General features: G+C 54.2%; 1 protein-coding gene across 1 annotated transcript; it reads right to left on the bottom strand.

Annotated features, from left to right (window-relative positions):
* Positions 1–316: 316 nt before the first annotated feature.
* On the bottom strand, positions 317–15610 carry MOGAT2 (monoacylglycerol O-acyltransferase 2). The gene is made up of 6 exons (XM_059188656.1): positions 15428–15610; positions 11520–11698; positions 4420–4624; positions 3919–4093; positions 3088–3287; positions 317–1632 (listed from the first exon to the last, which is right to left on the bottom strand). Exons 1-6 carry the CDS (start codon positions 15516–15518, stop codon positions 1478–1480), a joined length of 1005 nt encoding a protein of 334 aa, XP_059044639.1. The 5' UTR covers positions 15519–15610; the 3' UTR covers positions 317–1477.
* Positions 15611–16544: the final 934 nt, after the last annotated feature.

A 16544-nucleotide genomic window follows, 5' to 3' on the forward strand; every position in this document is an offset into this window, starting at 1 on the left:
CACACCATTCCAGACATGACATGGGGTGGCTTACACATTTAAAATATTATCTTACTATGCTCACAACACCAGAGATGGGTATGGTAGTCTTTATTCCTCAAATGGCAAAATTGAGGTTCGGAAATGACATGAATTGCCCAGAGTCACCGAAGAAGGGATGAGCCAGGATTTAAACCCAAGTTTACAACTCTCAGATGTCCCTACTGCTGTAGTTATGGGTATTATTTGTTCCTGGAGAGAAAGGATGTTGCTTCCCTGCTGGAGGGGAAGGGGAAGTCACGAGGACATCGTGACCTGGCCATCCTGGCCATCGCACTGGCCATCCTGACCTTCACTACTGACATATGTCCCAAACCTAGGAATCCAGAATCTTCTCATCAGGGCATCTGTCCCCATGTCACCCACCCTGCAGACACACAGAAACATACACTCCTGATGGCTGGTCTTTCTTCTCAGTGTCGATCTGCTCTGTATCTTAACACAGCCTCTCATCTTCCTTGCTCAGCAGATCGGGACCGGGGCTGGTAAGGTTGGGGCTGATGGATCAGGAAGGATCAGTCAACATGGTGTTCTCTAGCCCTGTCAGTAGAGGTGTGGCTGTAGGGCCACAGGGCCAGAGTGGGGGTCCAAAGAGAGGCTTTGATGAGCCCTCTTTGTCGAGGAATGAGGAGGAACAGAAGAAGGCTAAAACAGAATCCTTTCATCTGTTGAACTGATGTTTACGGAGACCCTCCCCCCACCCTTCTGTGCCAAGGCCAGGGCTGAAATAACAATGGATGAGCTCTCCAGCTGAGTCTCAGGGTTCATCTTAGTCAGTCAGGGAAACTGAGGCTCAGGAGGAGGGCGAAGAAGGCTGCCCAGCACCATACAGCAGTGACAGAGCACAGTTCTCCTTCTCCACCTTTTCAGCCCTGTGGCTGCCAGTCTATAGCTCGGAGGACCCAGAAATGCACAGGTGCTTAGCATGAGCAAAGAGACTGCAAGGCCACCCCTCCTCTCTGGCACAGGGAGGGAGGGGCGGAGACATCCAGGGTGTGGGATGAGGGAGTTTGTAGGAGATGGGGCTGGAGCATGTGCTTCTTTTGTGCCATTATACAAGGTCAAGGAAACTCAAGGTCAAGGAAGAAAAACCAGGTGAGAGTGGCCCCTCTCTTTCTCTGTCCCTTGAGTGACATGACAACAGGGGACCGAGACCTCAGAAATCCCTCTCTTCCAGCAGTCTCTCCCATTCAATGAGGGGCAGGCCAAGGAGAGGGAGGCTGGCAGGGGGTTTCGCAGCAGGGGTGAAAATCACCAACTCCAGAGCCTGGTGTCCCCTCCCGCACACTGGCTGGGACTTGGGGCCTGGTGTGGTTGGATTTGCAGAGGTCTGGGAAGGCTGTGAAGGTATGTTCAATAGATGCCTCCAGGAAGCCTTCTTAGATCATAGCACCTTCCACTGGGCTCCTAACGCCAATCCTGCCTTCTGGGGAGGCACTCAGCAGAACTCCAAGTGTTGGTCCACGGGGATATTGTACTTCAGCTTGTGGGCTTCAAAGAGGTCACACAGCTCCCTGATATAGCGCTGGTGCAGCTTGTCCACCTCCTCCTGTGAGGGGTATGGTGTCTTCTGCACCTCAATGGGCTTTCCCACTGCAAGGCACAAGTGTGGGTGTTGGTCTGGAGCAGGAACCATGGGGCTGCAGGAGCCCTACCCCACAGCATCCCGGCACAAAATGCTCTTACTGCCATCCCTTTCAACCCTGTGTTGGGTGATGGCTTCTAAGATGTTATGGTAACTCCAAGATTCTGATATAGTAACAACACCAGTGAGCATTGCCACATGCCATGAAACGCACCAGGAATGCACCAGGCGCTTGCCACGCATCATCTTCTTTAATCCCTGTAACAATCCTATGGGAACAGAAACTCTTACCCCTGTTGACAGGTGGTGTAATGAGGCTCAGAGAGGCTAAGCAACTTGTTCAAGTCACACAGCACGGAAGAATCCCATTCCAGTTTTCAAATCCTGGGGATATGCTCCACAGGGTTCTGGGAGCCCAACATGTCATGATCAGAGGTACCTGTAGATCTAGGACGAGGTGGGCCCACAGCCCACACAGCTCTTCCTCCTCCTTCTCTCTCCATCTGGCCTCTTCCAGGGAAGCCCTAAGTGACCTCTTTGGTTGGGATAATCGCTCCCCGGCCTTCTCTTGGCAATAGGTCTGGGGGCAGCAGGAGTATTAACACTCTTGAAAATATTGCCACAATACACAGGGAAAGTCATGGTGTAGGGGTACACCAAGTCTGTGCTCAACTAGCAAATAAACAGATGGAAAAAGACGAACCTTCCTCTATAGGCTTCGTCAGAGGGATCTAGCTGGGATCCAAGAAGAAAGCAAATGAGGAGTCCCAAGAGCTGAAAAAGAGTCCCAAGAGCTGAAAAAGATAGTGCTGAGTCCATGGACGAGAGCTCATGCCCATTATTTATGGGATAATCCCTCAGGTTCTAATCCAAGTGTAGCATTTCCTACTCTACACACAATTCTAATAGACTTGGAATGCCCTTTTCTTGTACCCATCCTCTCCAGTAAGCCTGAGGAGATCCTTTGGGTCAGAATTAAACCTTCTTCTCTAGAAACATAAAAAGTCAAATAAATCCTGATCCGATCCTCATCCTTGTTACTCAAAGGCAGAGTGTTCTTTTGGAAGTTACTTAACTTCTCAGAGCCTCAGTTTACCATTAGTGAAAGGGGGATGGTAGTCCCTGTCTTGAAGGTCGTTAGGGCAGATCGAACTGCTGCACAGTAGGGACCCTGCCGGGCACACAGCAGCCACTCTGTAATCCGTGGTGACTATTGTTCCTTGTGCCTGTTTCAGTTCCCATCCCAGAGCGCCTTCTATCAGGCTTACCTGCTCAACTGATAAGCAGTGTCTGTTTCCTGGTCTCCTAAGTGTGTTTCCCCGTCTAGAATATGAGCTCCAGGAGGGCAAGGATGTGTCTGACCTTGTGTCCCCTTGCAGCCCGGAGCCCAGGCCTCTTTCCCTGTAGCCCCCCACACCCCACCCCACCCCCCGGGCCAGGCTGGCTCGTGGCTCGTGGCTCACCCACAGTGGTGATGGGCTGGCGGTAGGGTATGAGACCAAAGCTGTACTGGAAGACACCACGGCCATGGAAGAGTGGGAGGGAGATGCCCATGATCTTCTGCAGCCGGTTCTGGATCCAGCGCAACCAGGAGCCAGGGGAGTTCTCGACCTGGTCAAAGAGTTCATTCTCCCCGAAAGAGAAGATCGGCACCAGAGGTGCCCTGGAGAGAGACAGGAGAGGATATGCGTGGAAGGTCTCAGAGGAGGCCCCAGCTAGCTTCCTGCAGGGACCCAGCGACCGGGAATTAGAGCAGAGGATGGAGCCCTGCGTCAGCAGTCAGAGGCCTGGGTTGTCTCCCAGCCCTGCCATAGCTTTGCTTTCTGACCTTGGGCAGATCCTGGCCCCTCTCAGGGCCACAATCTCCCAGTTGTAAGGGACAGACAGACCAGAATGTTTCAGAGCCCTCCCAGATAGAAAACATCCGTGAGCTTTGCAGAGAAATCTCTCTGGCCCCAGATAGCTTGTGTTTTTCAAAGATGCTTCTAAGTAGAAGAGTTCTGTGATATGCCCCACACTCCATCCTCCCAGATCCACAGATGTCAGATCTTGTACCAGCTTTGGGCAGACATGTCCCTTCCTACTTAGTGCCTTTGATCACCAAGCCTCCCTTCTGCAATCTTCTCTGGTATGTGGGCATGCCATAGTACATCTCTCACCAAAATTTCATCTTTGTTGTAAACAGACTGAGAATCTCCCTGCCAAAATACAAGCCACTTAATCTCTGCTGTCTTCCCACCAAAATCTAACCCTTGCAAATCTCCCCTGGAGCCAAGAGCCCTCTCCCCAGATACCCATGCATCAAGGCGAGCCTGACGAAGCCTTTGCGGTTCCGGAGCAACAGCGTGAAGGCTCCCGGCCTGGCGTTCAGGGCCTCCTGGGCACCCCCTACAATAATGGCCAGCAGATTGCCACCTTCCTTCCTGCTCAGAATGTGAGCAGCGCTCTCCTTGTCCGACGTGACCAGCCCTAGAGAGAGAAGAGGGTGCGCAGGTATAGGGAAGTGGGCAGGGATGGTGGTGTGGGTGAGACAGGAGAGAGAGACCACGGAAAGTAGCCGCAGAGGCCCGGGTCCCCACCCCACTGCCTCCAGTTGGGCGTCCCCTGAGGACTGGAACTGAGTCCTCTCCTGGCTCGCGGCTGTGCAGAGTACTTCTTTGGGTCTAGCTACTTCTCCCATTGCACACGCACTTGCAAGAAGTATGGAAGTGCTGGCAGCCCTCCCCTCCCTAAGCTGCCTCGTCCCTTGCCTCCGGCCTCATCCTCCTGGGCTACCCATGGGTATAAAGACTCACCCCCCGACATGATGTAATCCCTGAAGAAAGGGGCCCGGAACCACAGGCTCAGCATCATCAGATGGGGGCGGATGCCTGGGAAGAGCGAAGGGAACCCCGTGCTGTCTGTGCACAGGTTGACAAAGGCTCCGGCTGCCAGGACCCCGTGGGGGTGGAAGCCCGCAAGGTAGTTCCGGGAGGGGTCCAACTCAGCAGTCTTGACCAGCTGCAAGGACAGCAACCCGGTGAGCTGGAGCGGGACCTGTGTGCCAATCCTGACCATGCCACTCATCAGGGTGACCTTGGGCAAGCCGCTCTCCATCTCTGAGGCTCAGTTTCTTAGGAATACTGAGATACGGTATGTGAATGCACCCAGGGACACCCTCTCATATTCATGGCTGACTCTGGACAAACTGCTTCCCTCTCAGGCTCTCCATCTGTAAAATGGGGACATTTAGCCCTGACCTGCCTACCACCCAGGGCTGCTAAGAAGCCCTGGTGTGCAGTACCCTGAAATTACCAAGATTACTACAGGACCAGGTATCATTTGAAGGCATCAAAGGGACACATGGGAGTGCCACCATGCTGGAAGAGCCCCAGTTTAACAAAACTCAGTGTAAGAAAAATGGGTACTTAAGACCTGGGAGTGAGCATTGCAATCTTGCTATCTTACCAGTAGTGGTTGGAAGAGCACGCAGCCAGAAGGCTTATCTACCTTCTGTACAATGCAAGTGTCTCCCTGGGGCTCCCTGCTCCCCTACACCAGACCCTCATTGCCCCTCAACCATTGTTGTCTGCTAGCAAGCAACTTGCCAAGGTCTGGTCATGTCTGCAGCATGGAGCAGGAGGTAGAGACCACCAGCCATCACAGATGGCCTGGGAGAGGAGAGCTGCTGTCTTTAGCTGCTCCCAGGTATAGCAGAATGAGGGTGGAAGGGCAGGAACTGAGCTAATAGATGCTGCTCTTGGCCTGCCCATTCCTGGACAGGCTGCTCCGTGGTCCAGGGTGCAGACTATAGCTGTGGGCAGAGACTAGGTGGTGGTAGGGGGCAATCCTTCCGCCACCCTGCCAGGAACCGCAGGCCCACCTTTTACACTGCCCTGCACTTCAGGAGCCACAGCCATCAAGAGTCTGAAGGCCCCAGAAGCCCCTGGGCCATGCCCAAAGCCCCTGATGGAACTGCCCAGTTCCCACAGCAGTCTGCAGCCCTTTCTGCCCCCAGTCAGCTTTGCCATGGTGAAAGTTCGTCCTGTCATCAAGCTAAAACTTGCAGCGGGTGGCTCCCTGAGGATTCTTGCTGCCACCTTTGGGGTCCCAGAGGCCTGGCTGCCTGTCCTCAGAGCAGCCTGGAGGGACCTGGGGGCAGCGACAGGGATATGAGCCAACTGCCCCCATCCAGGCCGACCAACCCCAGATTCTCCAGCACTTCACCTGGGCTTGTTTTCCGCAATCCCCCCATCCTGCCCAGTATGGCCCCCAGTTACCCACTGATCATTGGAGAAACCTACAGGGACCACAGCTGGAGAGACCACTGCCTCCCACACGAGGACAAAGGTCTCTGCTCCCACAGGGGAACTTATTAGAGGTGAAGCTAAAGCCAGAAGAGAGAAACCTCTAGTTAACCTCAGTGGGAAAGGCGCTTGCTTGGGAACCCATCTGGCATGTTCCTCTACAAACACACCTGGCTCCCCACACTGACCCACAGGCCCACGAATTCTTCCTCAGCCAGCAGGAAGGCAATTTTGCACAAGCCCTGGAAAGGCAATTGCGCAATAGCTGAATACCTAAAAGCAGGACTGACCTTTTACCCTAGCAACTCCACTGCTGAGGAATTTCAGCACTGTATTTCATTTTGGCTGTGTCGTTGTGTAAAATGACACATGGACGAGATTACTAACTGAAGCATCATTTTTTTGGTACTATCCAAACCTCAGCACCCCCTCCAGTGCCCATCAACAGGGCCCACTGAAGCAAATTCTCACAACATCCATACAGTGGGGCACAGGGCAGCCCTAGGGAGGTAGGAGCAAGATCTCCCTGGCCCGGCAGGGGAAGACAGCCCCAGTTACTGGTTAGGACAAAGCATAGGGCAAGTCAACGTGGGCAGAGTGTCACTTACTGTGCTGGGAAAGGGGACATGCACTTGTTCATTTGCAGACACACCAAACACTAGTGGTCCTAGTGGCCTCTGGGGCGGGGACTTTTCACCCACGTACCCCCTCGTCCCTTTGGAATTTTGAACAAGAACATATTGCCTATTTTGAATGAGCAATGAATGTATAAATGAACAAATGAATGAAAGAATGATAATCCTTAATAAAGAAGCCTTTGCATATAGAGAAATACCCTGGTGAATGAGGGCCCGTGTCTAGGCACGCGTGCCAGTATCTGCCCGGGCACTGATGTGTGCGTGTGCAAATGTGTGCACTGACGGGGCCATCACTGTCCCGCTGTCTCCCCAGGCCCATCTCTCAACAACCGCCCTTGTGCCCTCTCACACGCTTGGCGGTGACCGCCACTGTCCTGATGGCTCCTTTATGGCTCACAAAGCACCCACGCCACCAGCTTGTTTAACCGTGGCCCTAAGGAGGGCGGCTGCAGTGTGAGAGCCCCCATTTGACAGCTGAGCAAAACTGAGGTGCGGGGGGGGGGGGTAAGCGACCTGCCCATACACAGAAGACCTGAGCTCAGTTCTACTGTCTCCTGCTGAGAGCACCTGAGAGAGCCTTTGTTGCAGAACCAGAGAGACATCCCGAGACTCAGGACTGTCTCAGGGGCCATTTCCTTTCTAGTCAAACTTGGAATGTCCAGGGCTCTCAGGAGAAGGCGCTTCCTGCACCAGCAGCCTGCTCCTCCCGGCTCCAAGACCTGGCCCTGGAGAACCTGTTCATGACCTTTTATATAACCTCGATTACTTGGCAGTTTAAAAATGCAGGGCAAGCAAGGTCTGATTCAGTATTCTGGCTCCGGCCTTGGGGCATCTGATTTGTGGCAGATTTCCCATAGGATTACGATATATATCAAAGTTTTAGAGTCACCCCCTTTACAACAAAGGAATCCCTTCCAGCTTCAGGCCTTTGGCCGTGTGTGTGTGTGTGTGTGTGTGTGTGTGTGTGTGTGTATGTGTAGGTACTCCAGTCCTTTCCTGTCTCCTCCCATCATAGCTAGATGGAAGGAAAAGGCTTGGGTATTCTACCTGGCCCTGGCAGCCTTGGTATGCCATCAAGATGGGCTTCAGACCCCCTCACTCCTGCCCTCTCCCCCTTGCACTCACAGGCTCACAGAACAGACACCCACTGACATCTGCAGCTGTATCTCCTCAATTCTAAGATACACCATTCCTTTGCATCTTAACATTATGTTCTCAAAATGCATTTGATGATTCCTCTGGAGGGATTTTTTTCTTAGTGGTACATAAAATACTGCTGCTTTACCATTAAGGATATCTTAGAGGGATGCCTGGGTGGCTCAGTCCCCCAACTCTTGACATATCAGCTTGGGTCTTGATCTCAGGGACATGAGTTCATGTCCCGTGTTGGGCTCCACACGGGGCGTGGAAACTACTTTAAGGAAAAAAAAAAAAAAAAGAATGTCTTAGAGTTTAATACAGATGTGCTAAGCATGGATAGCTGGAAGGACTGCCCCATTCCCAGCACCTCCCGTCAGTATACTGACGAGCCATCTTCTGTTCATGCTGCCAGGGACGTAGTGGTGACAACATCCCTATTTTACAGATGAAGAAACCGAGGCACGAGGTTAATTAACTGCTTCTGGGTCACATAGCTAGTAAAGTGGCAGAGGCAACACTTTAACACAGGTGGCCTGGCTCCTGCAGGCTCTGCCACCTTGCAGGAGGAGTCCCCAGGTGAAACACGGTAGGTGTTAATGTGAAAGGAAGCACTTCCAGGAAGGGTGCCAGCCCAGGGAACACAGCTCACTCCTGGAGAACTTGAAAGGCAAAGGGGGAAGGTGAGGCATGAGCAGGGGGTCCGGGGTCCAGGGACCTGCAGGCTGGTCAAAAATTAGATTTCATTTTTAGGTGTCATGAAAGTCACAGCTGTTGTGGCATGGACTATCCTGACTGCTGTGTGCAGGATAGACTGTAGCAGAGTCCAGATAAAGAGTGACTGGTCAAGATTCAGGTAGCAAGTGGGGGAGGAGTTTTGGAGTCAGACCCTGGGCCCCAGAGCAGTTCTCAACCAGGGTCAGTTCCCTGAGCCCACCAGGGGACATGTAATGTCTGCAGCCGTTTTTGGTTGTCATACCTGGTGGAGGGGAGTGCTACTAGTGGGTAGAGGCCAGGGATGAAGCCACCCCCACATCCATCATTTAGCCCCAAATGTCTATGCACAGAAAGCCTCCTGAGAGCTGCTGGCTGGGGAGGGACAGCAAGAAGAGGAACTGAGCAGGAAGGAGGCTCCCTCCCTGCAGGGCAGCCAGAGGGCTGAGAGAACAGCTGTGCCCAAGGCAGAGGCAGGGCCCCTGGGGCAGGGTGGGTGGTCTGGACAGGCACAGCTCAGTGCAAAGGAAGACCTTCTTCCAGGCAGAGCCCTCCTGTGATGAAAGGAGCCCTCACAGGATCAAGTGTTACTCCGTCCAAGTGCACGCTGCAGATATGTCCTGGGCAGGCGGCTGGCTACCCACCTTCTTCTGACTCAGGCTAAGAGCCCCCAGTATTCTTGGTGGGGGGTGGGAGGGGGAGTGGGAGGGAGGGCCTGAAGTCCCCAGTGACGTCCACAGGGCTGTGAGGAACAGAGGGAGGTCCCAGGTGTGGGAGGAGAGGTATCCTGTGCTTCCCCAGGCCTGCAGCATTTCCTGACACCAGGCCACAGCAGTCCACCCTTCTCATGCCTTGGCCTGTGGAGACAGTGTTGACTCCAGGAGGATGAAATCTTCCCTGGGGGAACCTAGCTCTGGGGCTGGCCTTCAGCATGAGGTGGGATCAGTGTCTCCTATGGGAAACCCATCACCTGATTCTTCACCATCAGCTCTTTAGAAGCCTGTAGCATGAGTTCAGAAAGCTGCAAGGCCCAGAGAGTTTCCTAATTCTGCTTGGAATTCCATGTAGATGCTAGTTCATAAAATCAACCTAAGAACTGATAGAAGAATCTCGGAAATCTATATGCATTTTACAAGGGAAAACAGAATTCTGTCAGTGTGTGCGGGAGAGTTACCTACCTTCCGCCCCTCTCAAGATCCCAGCGGGGCGGGGCCGTAAAAGTGTGTGGAAGAGTGGGAGGGTCTTCTGGGAAGAGGTGGGGAAGGGGATCTGTGGCCTGTTCCCCAACCCTGCAGGCTCCCAGCCTAGGATTGGCAAAGTCAAGTGCATGCTATCTCGCCCTCTGCTGGCAATGTGGTGGTACTGCCTGCCCTCTGCTGGCAATGTGGTGGTACTGCCTGCCCTCTGCAGGGGGATGCAACAGGCCCTCAGTGGGCATCAATCCAGAAACACTACACAAAGGACTGAGGCAGATCATCAGGGCAGTGTCCCACCAGGGCCAGTAGTGTCTGGCTAGGGGAGGATCAGGAAGGGCAGTGGATAGGATAGGCGCAGACCCTGTTTGTCTTTGTGGACAAGATCCCAGAAGCAAATATGGGGAGAAGTCCTCCCCCAACATGGACTCCTGGGTTAGTTCAGCGGCTGCTCATTCACTCTACCCTTCCACAAGAAGCACCCCTCACGAGTGTGGAATTCTCTGCCACTCAACTTCCTGCCCTCTTCCCAGCCCCCAGCGTGATGCCCTACTGCCCGGCCCTGCCCATGCCACCCTTGCCCTTTGCCCAGGAGGCTTGCTCACTGTGGAGCTTGGGGCTTCGTACCCCAGCTCTTGCCCAGCTTCCCCAAGTCCTCGCCAGGCCCCAGGACTCTCAAAAGGGAGTCAGGCAGGAGCCCTGAATCCACTGCTGAGTGCCCAGGAATCTGTGTCCTCCACTCCCTCCCCCTTTGCCAGCTAGGGACCTAACGCCAGGAGGGGTGGGAAGAGGTGGAGCTCCAGGATGGGAGAAGCCAGGCAGGTGTGAAGGTCAGAGCAGCTGGGCTCTGGGCTGTCAGAGCCCTCCCCCCAACCACAGTCACGTGCACGTGTCTCCATGCTCCCCACTGACTCGGTCATGTAATACTAGCACCTAGTGTCCTGCCAACCTACATGGTGAGTTCCTGCTGGCTCAGCAAATCCGCCCAACTCAGTGACGTGTGTGGCATCATCTGCACATTACATATGAGAACACTGAGGCTGAGAGAGGCTATGAAACTCCCCCAAGGGTACCACAGGCTGAGGCGGCGCTGGCATTAGAACCTAGTCTGTCCTGCTCCAGAGGCCGCATTTTATGCCTTTCTTCTACCGTTTCCAGGGGACAGCCAGCTTTCCCTGCCTGGCACCTCTCTGTGTTCCCCACTGCCTGCCCACCCTGTCCCATCCAGCCAATACGCCAGCCCTGCCCAGCCACTCAAGTCCCAGGATTGTCTGCCTGGCATTTGGTAAAGGAGGCAGCGGGTCTGTTCACGAAAATCTGAGGGTCCGCTTTACTCCGGACTGAGTTTGAGTCCAGGGTCAAGTATCCACAATGAGATGCCCTGAGTCAGAGTGAGAGGTTCAAACGTGCATGGGGGGGAGGGGTCAGTCTGCTTTCTAGATATCTGGGGAAACTGAGGCTCAGAATGGGCGAGGTTTTGCTCAAGGACACCCAGCAATCTGGAGATAGGGCAGGATAGAACTAAGAACCAGTTCAGGGCTCTCTCTCCTCTGCCCCTTCCCCCATAGTTCATGCACACGCCTCAAAACCAGAACTTGTTGTGTGGAGTTGGTCACACCTTTGTCCCTCTCGGGGTGTCATTCTCCCCACTCTGATAAAGGGTGGGGCTCGATGGTCTCTTGGGACCTTGAGCTTATTACCTTCACCCCCTCCCTGGCCGCTGAGGGGTTACACCTGTAGGATATATGTGTGTGCCCACAGAGCTTCCCCAACCCTGGGAAATGACAGCCAGAACAAAGCGGGACTCTTCCCCAGGCCCCACAGTGGTGTAAGCTCTGGCCCCTCCCACCCAGCCCAGCATTCTGCTCCCCGCAGCCTGGGTGGCACTTCCCCCCGCAACCCCATCCCCACCAGTGCCAGTACTCACTGAGATGGGGAAATAGTCCCTCATGTACTTCCACAGGAAGCAGCGCCTTAGGGCTTGGATGGGCCTGCCCCCCTGCAATGGCTTGTCCCAGTCCAGGTACCACCAGGTCGCATACAGCACACTGACTAACCAGAATCTTGTGAACAGGAGGCCTATGAAGACCACAATGCAGATCTGGGCTGGGGAGAAAAGCAAGAGCTATCAGGGGTCTGAGAGGAAGGAGGTGAGACGTCCACACTGAGTCGCCCGTATGCCCCGCACTAGCAGCACCATCCTGTCCAGCCTGTGGCCCCGGGAGGAAGAGCTCAGCTTCCCACGCCTTCAAGGAGGAAATGTACCCGCCAGTGTCTTGCTTGGAGGAGACTGGAACCTACATAGGTCCAACTTCAAAATTCATAGTTCCCGCTGTCCTGTCTCCCTTGTTCACTCTGGCCTCCTCCCTCCCCAACCCCCCACTCCCTCCATACCACCACCCTACCACCCCGTCCCACCTCCCTCCCTCTGTAGTCTGCACTCCCCAGGTACTCAGTAAATGCCTGCTTCAGGACTGACTGGATTATCCGTTTCTGGTTTCCATTTTTGGGAACCTCAGAGAAAACGGGGACACTCTTTCTGCCCACCCTCTGCCCCATCTTTCCACAGATCAATCTGGCCAGGTCTTCCTCTCTTTAAAGCCCTGCCCTGGCTTTCCTGTAACCCTGGGAGGAGCTGACTGGCCCTACCCACCTCCTCACCCACTTGCACCCCCAGTGCTCTGGCCACACTAACTGCGGTTCTTACAGCTCCCTGAACTCCTTTAGTCCCTTAGCTTTTGCGCATGCTGATTCCTCCTTCCCACAGTGCCCTTTCCCAGTAAAGAGGGAAGGAGAAAGAGGCCAAACCCCTGGCTGGCCGATGCTCAGGGGTGTAGCAGGGCTGGGCTAGGACAAGTCCCAGTGAGGAGCTCTCCCTCTGACCTGCAGGTCCGAATCCCTTGCCATAGGCTAATCCCAGCTTCATTTCAGGGTCAGCGGGTCTGTGGGCCATCCCTAATCTGATGCTGATGGAAAGAACACCGCTAGAGAATATGGCTCCTTCCCTACCCCCTTTCCTCCACTCAACACCATAAACTCATTCTCTTAAAGAAAGGCAGCTTTCAGTTGTATATTCTACTGGAAAGGACGGTAGTTGGGTGTGTCATTCCTGGCAGGTTTCTTGGTGGAGGGGACCTTGACCCAGTCCAAACAGTGGTAGAGCTCCTAAGGCAGACCACATAGCTCACTCGGGGCTCACACGTGTTCACTTTACACAGAGCAGCTCTGACGGGCCAGGTGCTAGTGGGCGGCCTTGAAGGACAGACACAGAGTCCTGCCCTCAGAAAGCTAACAGGGTCCCCATTTGGGGCACTGTGTGTTTTAAATTGTTACTGTGATAAAAGGCGCATTAACATAAAACGTATCACCTTAACCATTTTTAAGCACAGTTCAGAGGCAGTAAGTCCATTCCCTGTGTAGCCCTCACTACCACCATCTCCCAGAAACCTCCCCCCCTCTCTCCCCTCCCCCTCCCAAATTTGAACCTCTGACTCCGAGCCCCCTCCCCTAGCACCTGCCGGCCACCATTTGCTTTTCCGGCTCTACAAAAGGGACTGTTCTAGGAAGCTCGTAGAATCGTCAAGCGTTGGTCTTTTGGTGACTGGCTTGTGTCACTTCACATGATGCCACTGCGGCCTGCTCATGCCATCCGTGCTGCCCTGCGTGTCAGAATTCCCTTCCCTTTTGGAGCCAAATGCTACTCTCTCGTGGGTGCCGACCACGTGTTGTTCTTGTTCATCCAGTCCTCTGTCCATGGACCAAGGGCCTTTCAATCTGCCCCGTGGCCCCCATCTCCTGAACAGCTCCCCAATGGGGCCACATCTCCCCATCCTCTGCCAGCCTCACTAGACCAGACTTGGCAGTCTTTTTCCTAAAGGAACAGGTGGTTCCTTTAGACTTTGGGGTTCAAGACCCAACATGGATAATATTACATAGGTCCCTAACCATTTAAAATACAACCCCTTGAAAATGTAAACTTAGCTCATAAACTGTACAAATACAAAAGCGGTCAGTGGGCAGGATTCGGCCATGTGCCATAGTGTGGTGGCCCCTGATGGGGACTGGGACGGCTCCCTGCCATAGCCCATCCCCCCACACTCAAAACACAGTACATACCTCCCCTGCAGCCACAGGGAACTTCAGCACCCAGAGTGGATCTCCCCTACCTTAAGCCCTTCCAAGGCTCCCCTTTGCTCCCAGGATGAGGGATAGGGTAAAACCTCCTACTCCCAGAACCAGGGGGCCCACATCCCTTTTCCCAGCCTTCCTCCTTCTAGTCCTCCAGGCCTGGAGCTACTAGACCTCTCTGGGCTGCTCCTGATATTCCCAGGCTCCTATGGCCCGGGCTCGCAGGGCTGGGGGACCAAGGCCGGGTGGGGTGCGGGGACAGAATGTTCAAACACACTCCAGGGCCCCAAGATCACAGAAGGCATGCTGGGCCTGATGAACCTTACCCTCTGGGATCCCCAGGCCACAGCTTACCTCTAGGCCCCCAAGCGACCTTTGTCCAGGATCCCGCAGACTTGCTGTCAATCCTGTTAGGCCTCCTTCCCAGGCTGTCTCCACCAGCCTCTTAGCCTCTTATACACACCTCCTCCCACACCATCTGCCCTTCTCCTCTCTCTGCCCCTCCTTCCCTTTCTTCTTTTGGCTGTAGAAGGAACCCAGGACTCCAGACCTACAACCTTGGGCAGTTAAGTGATTTTGTTTCTCTGCCAGGGCTGTTTAAAATGTTTAAGAACCCTTGGGAGAGAGACACAGATGAATCATAAGGGAAACAGGGTGCTGGGGGCCCGCTTTGCTGGGGGTGAATCCTTCAGTGGCAGAACTGCGAGGGGGTTCTGAGGGAGCACCTGGGTGTGTGTGTGTGTGTGTGTGATGCTGGTGACCAGCCGGTACAGAGGATTCCCGGACTGTAACACCTGGATAGTGGCATCCGTGCACAGGCTGAAGACCAGCCCCCAGGGAAGCACAGCCTACACTGTCTGGTGCTGGCATAGGAACTAAGAAATAGGAACTGTCTACACTGGCATAGGAACCAACCCCCGCCCCCTGGCACCCCCCACCCCTCCCCCATCACTCTCTTCCCCTGCTCTGTCGCCCGCCCTCCTCAAAAGAGTTCCCTTCGGCAGAGTGGAGTCTGGGCCAGGGTGGTCTCCCTGGTCACCATCAGTGTGATTGTGGTGGGCATGGGGTGGGGAGGGGGACCTAAGCATACTTCCCACGGGACCCCAGCCCAGGGGTCCAGCCCAGTGTGCGCTGGGCAAAACAAGCACATTCCTCACTTCATCCTACAACAGCTCTACCAGCTAGGCAGTGATATTGCCCTTCCCCAGCTGATTAGAATTAGAGACTTGCAGAGGTCAGGGGCTGGGTTGCCCAGCCAGACTCTGAACCAGGCTCACCTCGGACCCTCCCTCATGCCCCAGTCCCCTGGCAGTCTACCTTCCCTCACACTCCTATTCTTTCCCTGTTCCCTTCTCTTTCCCTACCCACCAGTCTGTTTCCTCCTCTCTGAAAGGAAGGCAGGAAATCCGTTCCTTCTGAGAAGCCCTACAGACCCTGGAACTTTTCCATAATCACCTAGGTTCTTCCACACACCACCACCAGGCAGCCTGAGGCAGGGTCTCTGTCCTCATACTAAGCTAGAAACTCAGTAACCTGTCCAAAGCCACACACAATGGCTTCTACCACACCCTGCTATCCCCATGCTCTGAGAGCTCTGAGAGCAGCAAAGTCCCCATTAGGGTGAATGTCTTTCCACCATCAATACACTTGTGCACCTGGAGTGGCAGGTGTCCATGACCTCCCAGCCCCCAGCCCCGCTCGCCTTACCCAGGGCCAGGAAGGAGAAGACCCACTGCAGGACCATGAAGGTCTGCAGCCTGCGCTCCCACGGCAGGAACAGCGGTGCAAACTTCACCATGCTGGCTCCTCTGATGGCTCCAGCGGCTTCTCGGCGGAGCGTGTCTGTGGTGCGCGACACCAACTGATTTTTGTTGATATTGGAGGTTGCATAAAAGTTTGGGGGGGGGGATGGGGGAGGAGCATTCCCCACCCAACCCCACCCAGCCCCACCCAGCTTCAAGGCCTCTGGCCCTAAGGTGGCTGGGACGGGCTTCCTAGGAGAAACCTTTGAATCCACCTACGCTGGACCTAGGAGGAAGGAGGGAGAAAAGGAAGTGTATCAAGCAATGCCTTATCTGCCAATGACCTTTCTCTGCTGGAATCTTGCCCTTCACTTGGAAGGTGAAGCCCCAAGTAGATTAATATAATGCTGTCTTCATCTGTCCAATGACCTGGCTCCAATAACTATCTCCTGTCTCTCCTATCCTGTGGACTGCTCCTCCTTCCACGAGTGTGCAGTAATAGTTCACACCTAAAAATTCCTGGGCCCCAACATCTCCTCCATCTCCTACGCCATTTCTCAGCATGCCTGCATGGCAACACGCTTGGAAGAGCTGTCTGCAACCCCTGCCTTCACCTTCTTTTCTGTCCTCACCTACTCCATACTTCAGATGCCACTTGTCCATGGAACTACCCTTGGCCAGTTCACCAACGGCCTCCATGTTGCTAAATCCAGGATCAGTTCTCAGATCTCATCTTACCCTGTCAGCATGACCTTGAAACCACCTGGCCAATGGATGTCATGCTCTCCTGGTTTCCTTCCTATCTCTCTGGCAGCTCCTTGGCCTCCTTTGTGGCTCCTGTCCTTTATCAGATTAAATGTTTGAACACCCTCCTGCCCCCTCAGACCTTGGGCCTTCTCTCTTCTCTTCACACTCCCTCCCTCAGAGATCTCATCCACACTCATGGCCTTGTAGTCTGTCTCCACAGTGAAGATTCTCAAATCTCTATCTCCAGCTCTGACATCCCCTGGGGCTCCAGGCTTGAATATCTAGGTGGCTACTTGACATCTTCACTTGAAAGCCTGATGGTCATCTCCATCATA

This window comes from Mustela lutreola, chromosome 1, assembly GCF_030435805.1.
Source record: "Mustela lutreola isolate mMusLut2 chromosome 1, mMusLut2.pri, whole genome shotgun sequence".
Taxonomy (NCBI): Eukaryota; Metazoa; Chordata; class Mammalia; order Carnivora; family Mustelidae; genus Mustela; species Mustela lutreola.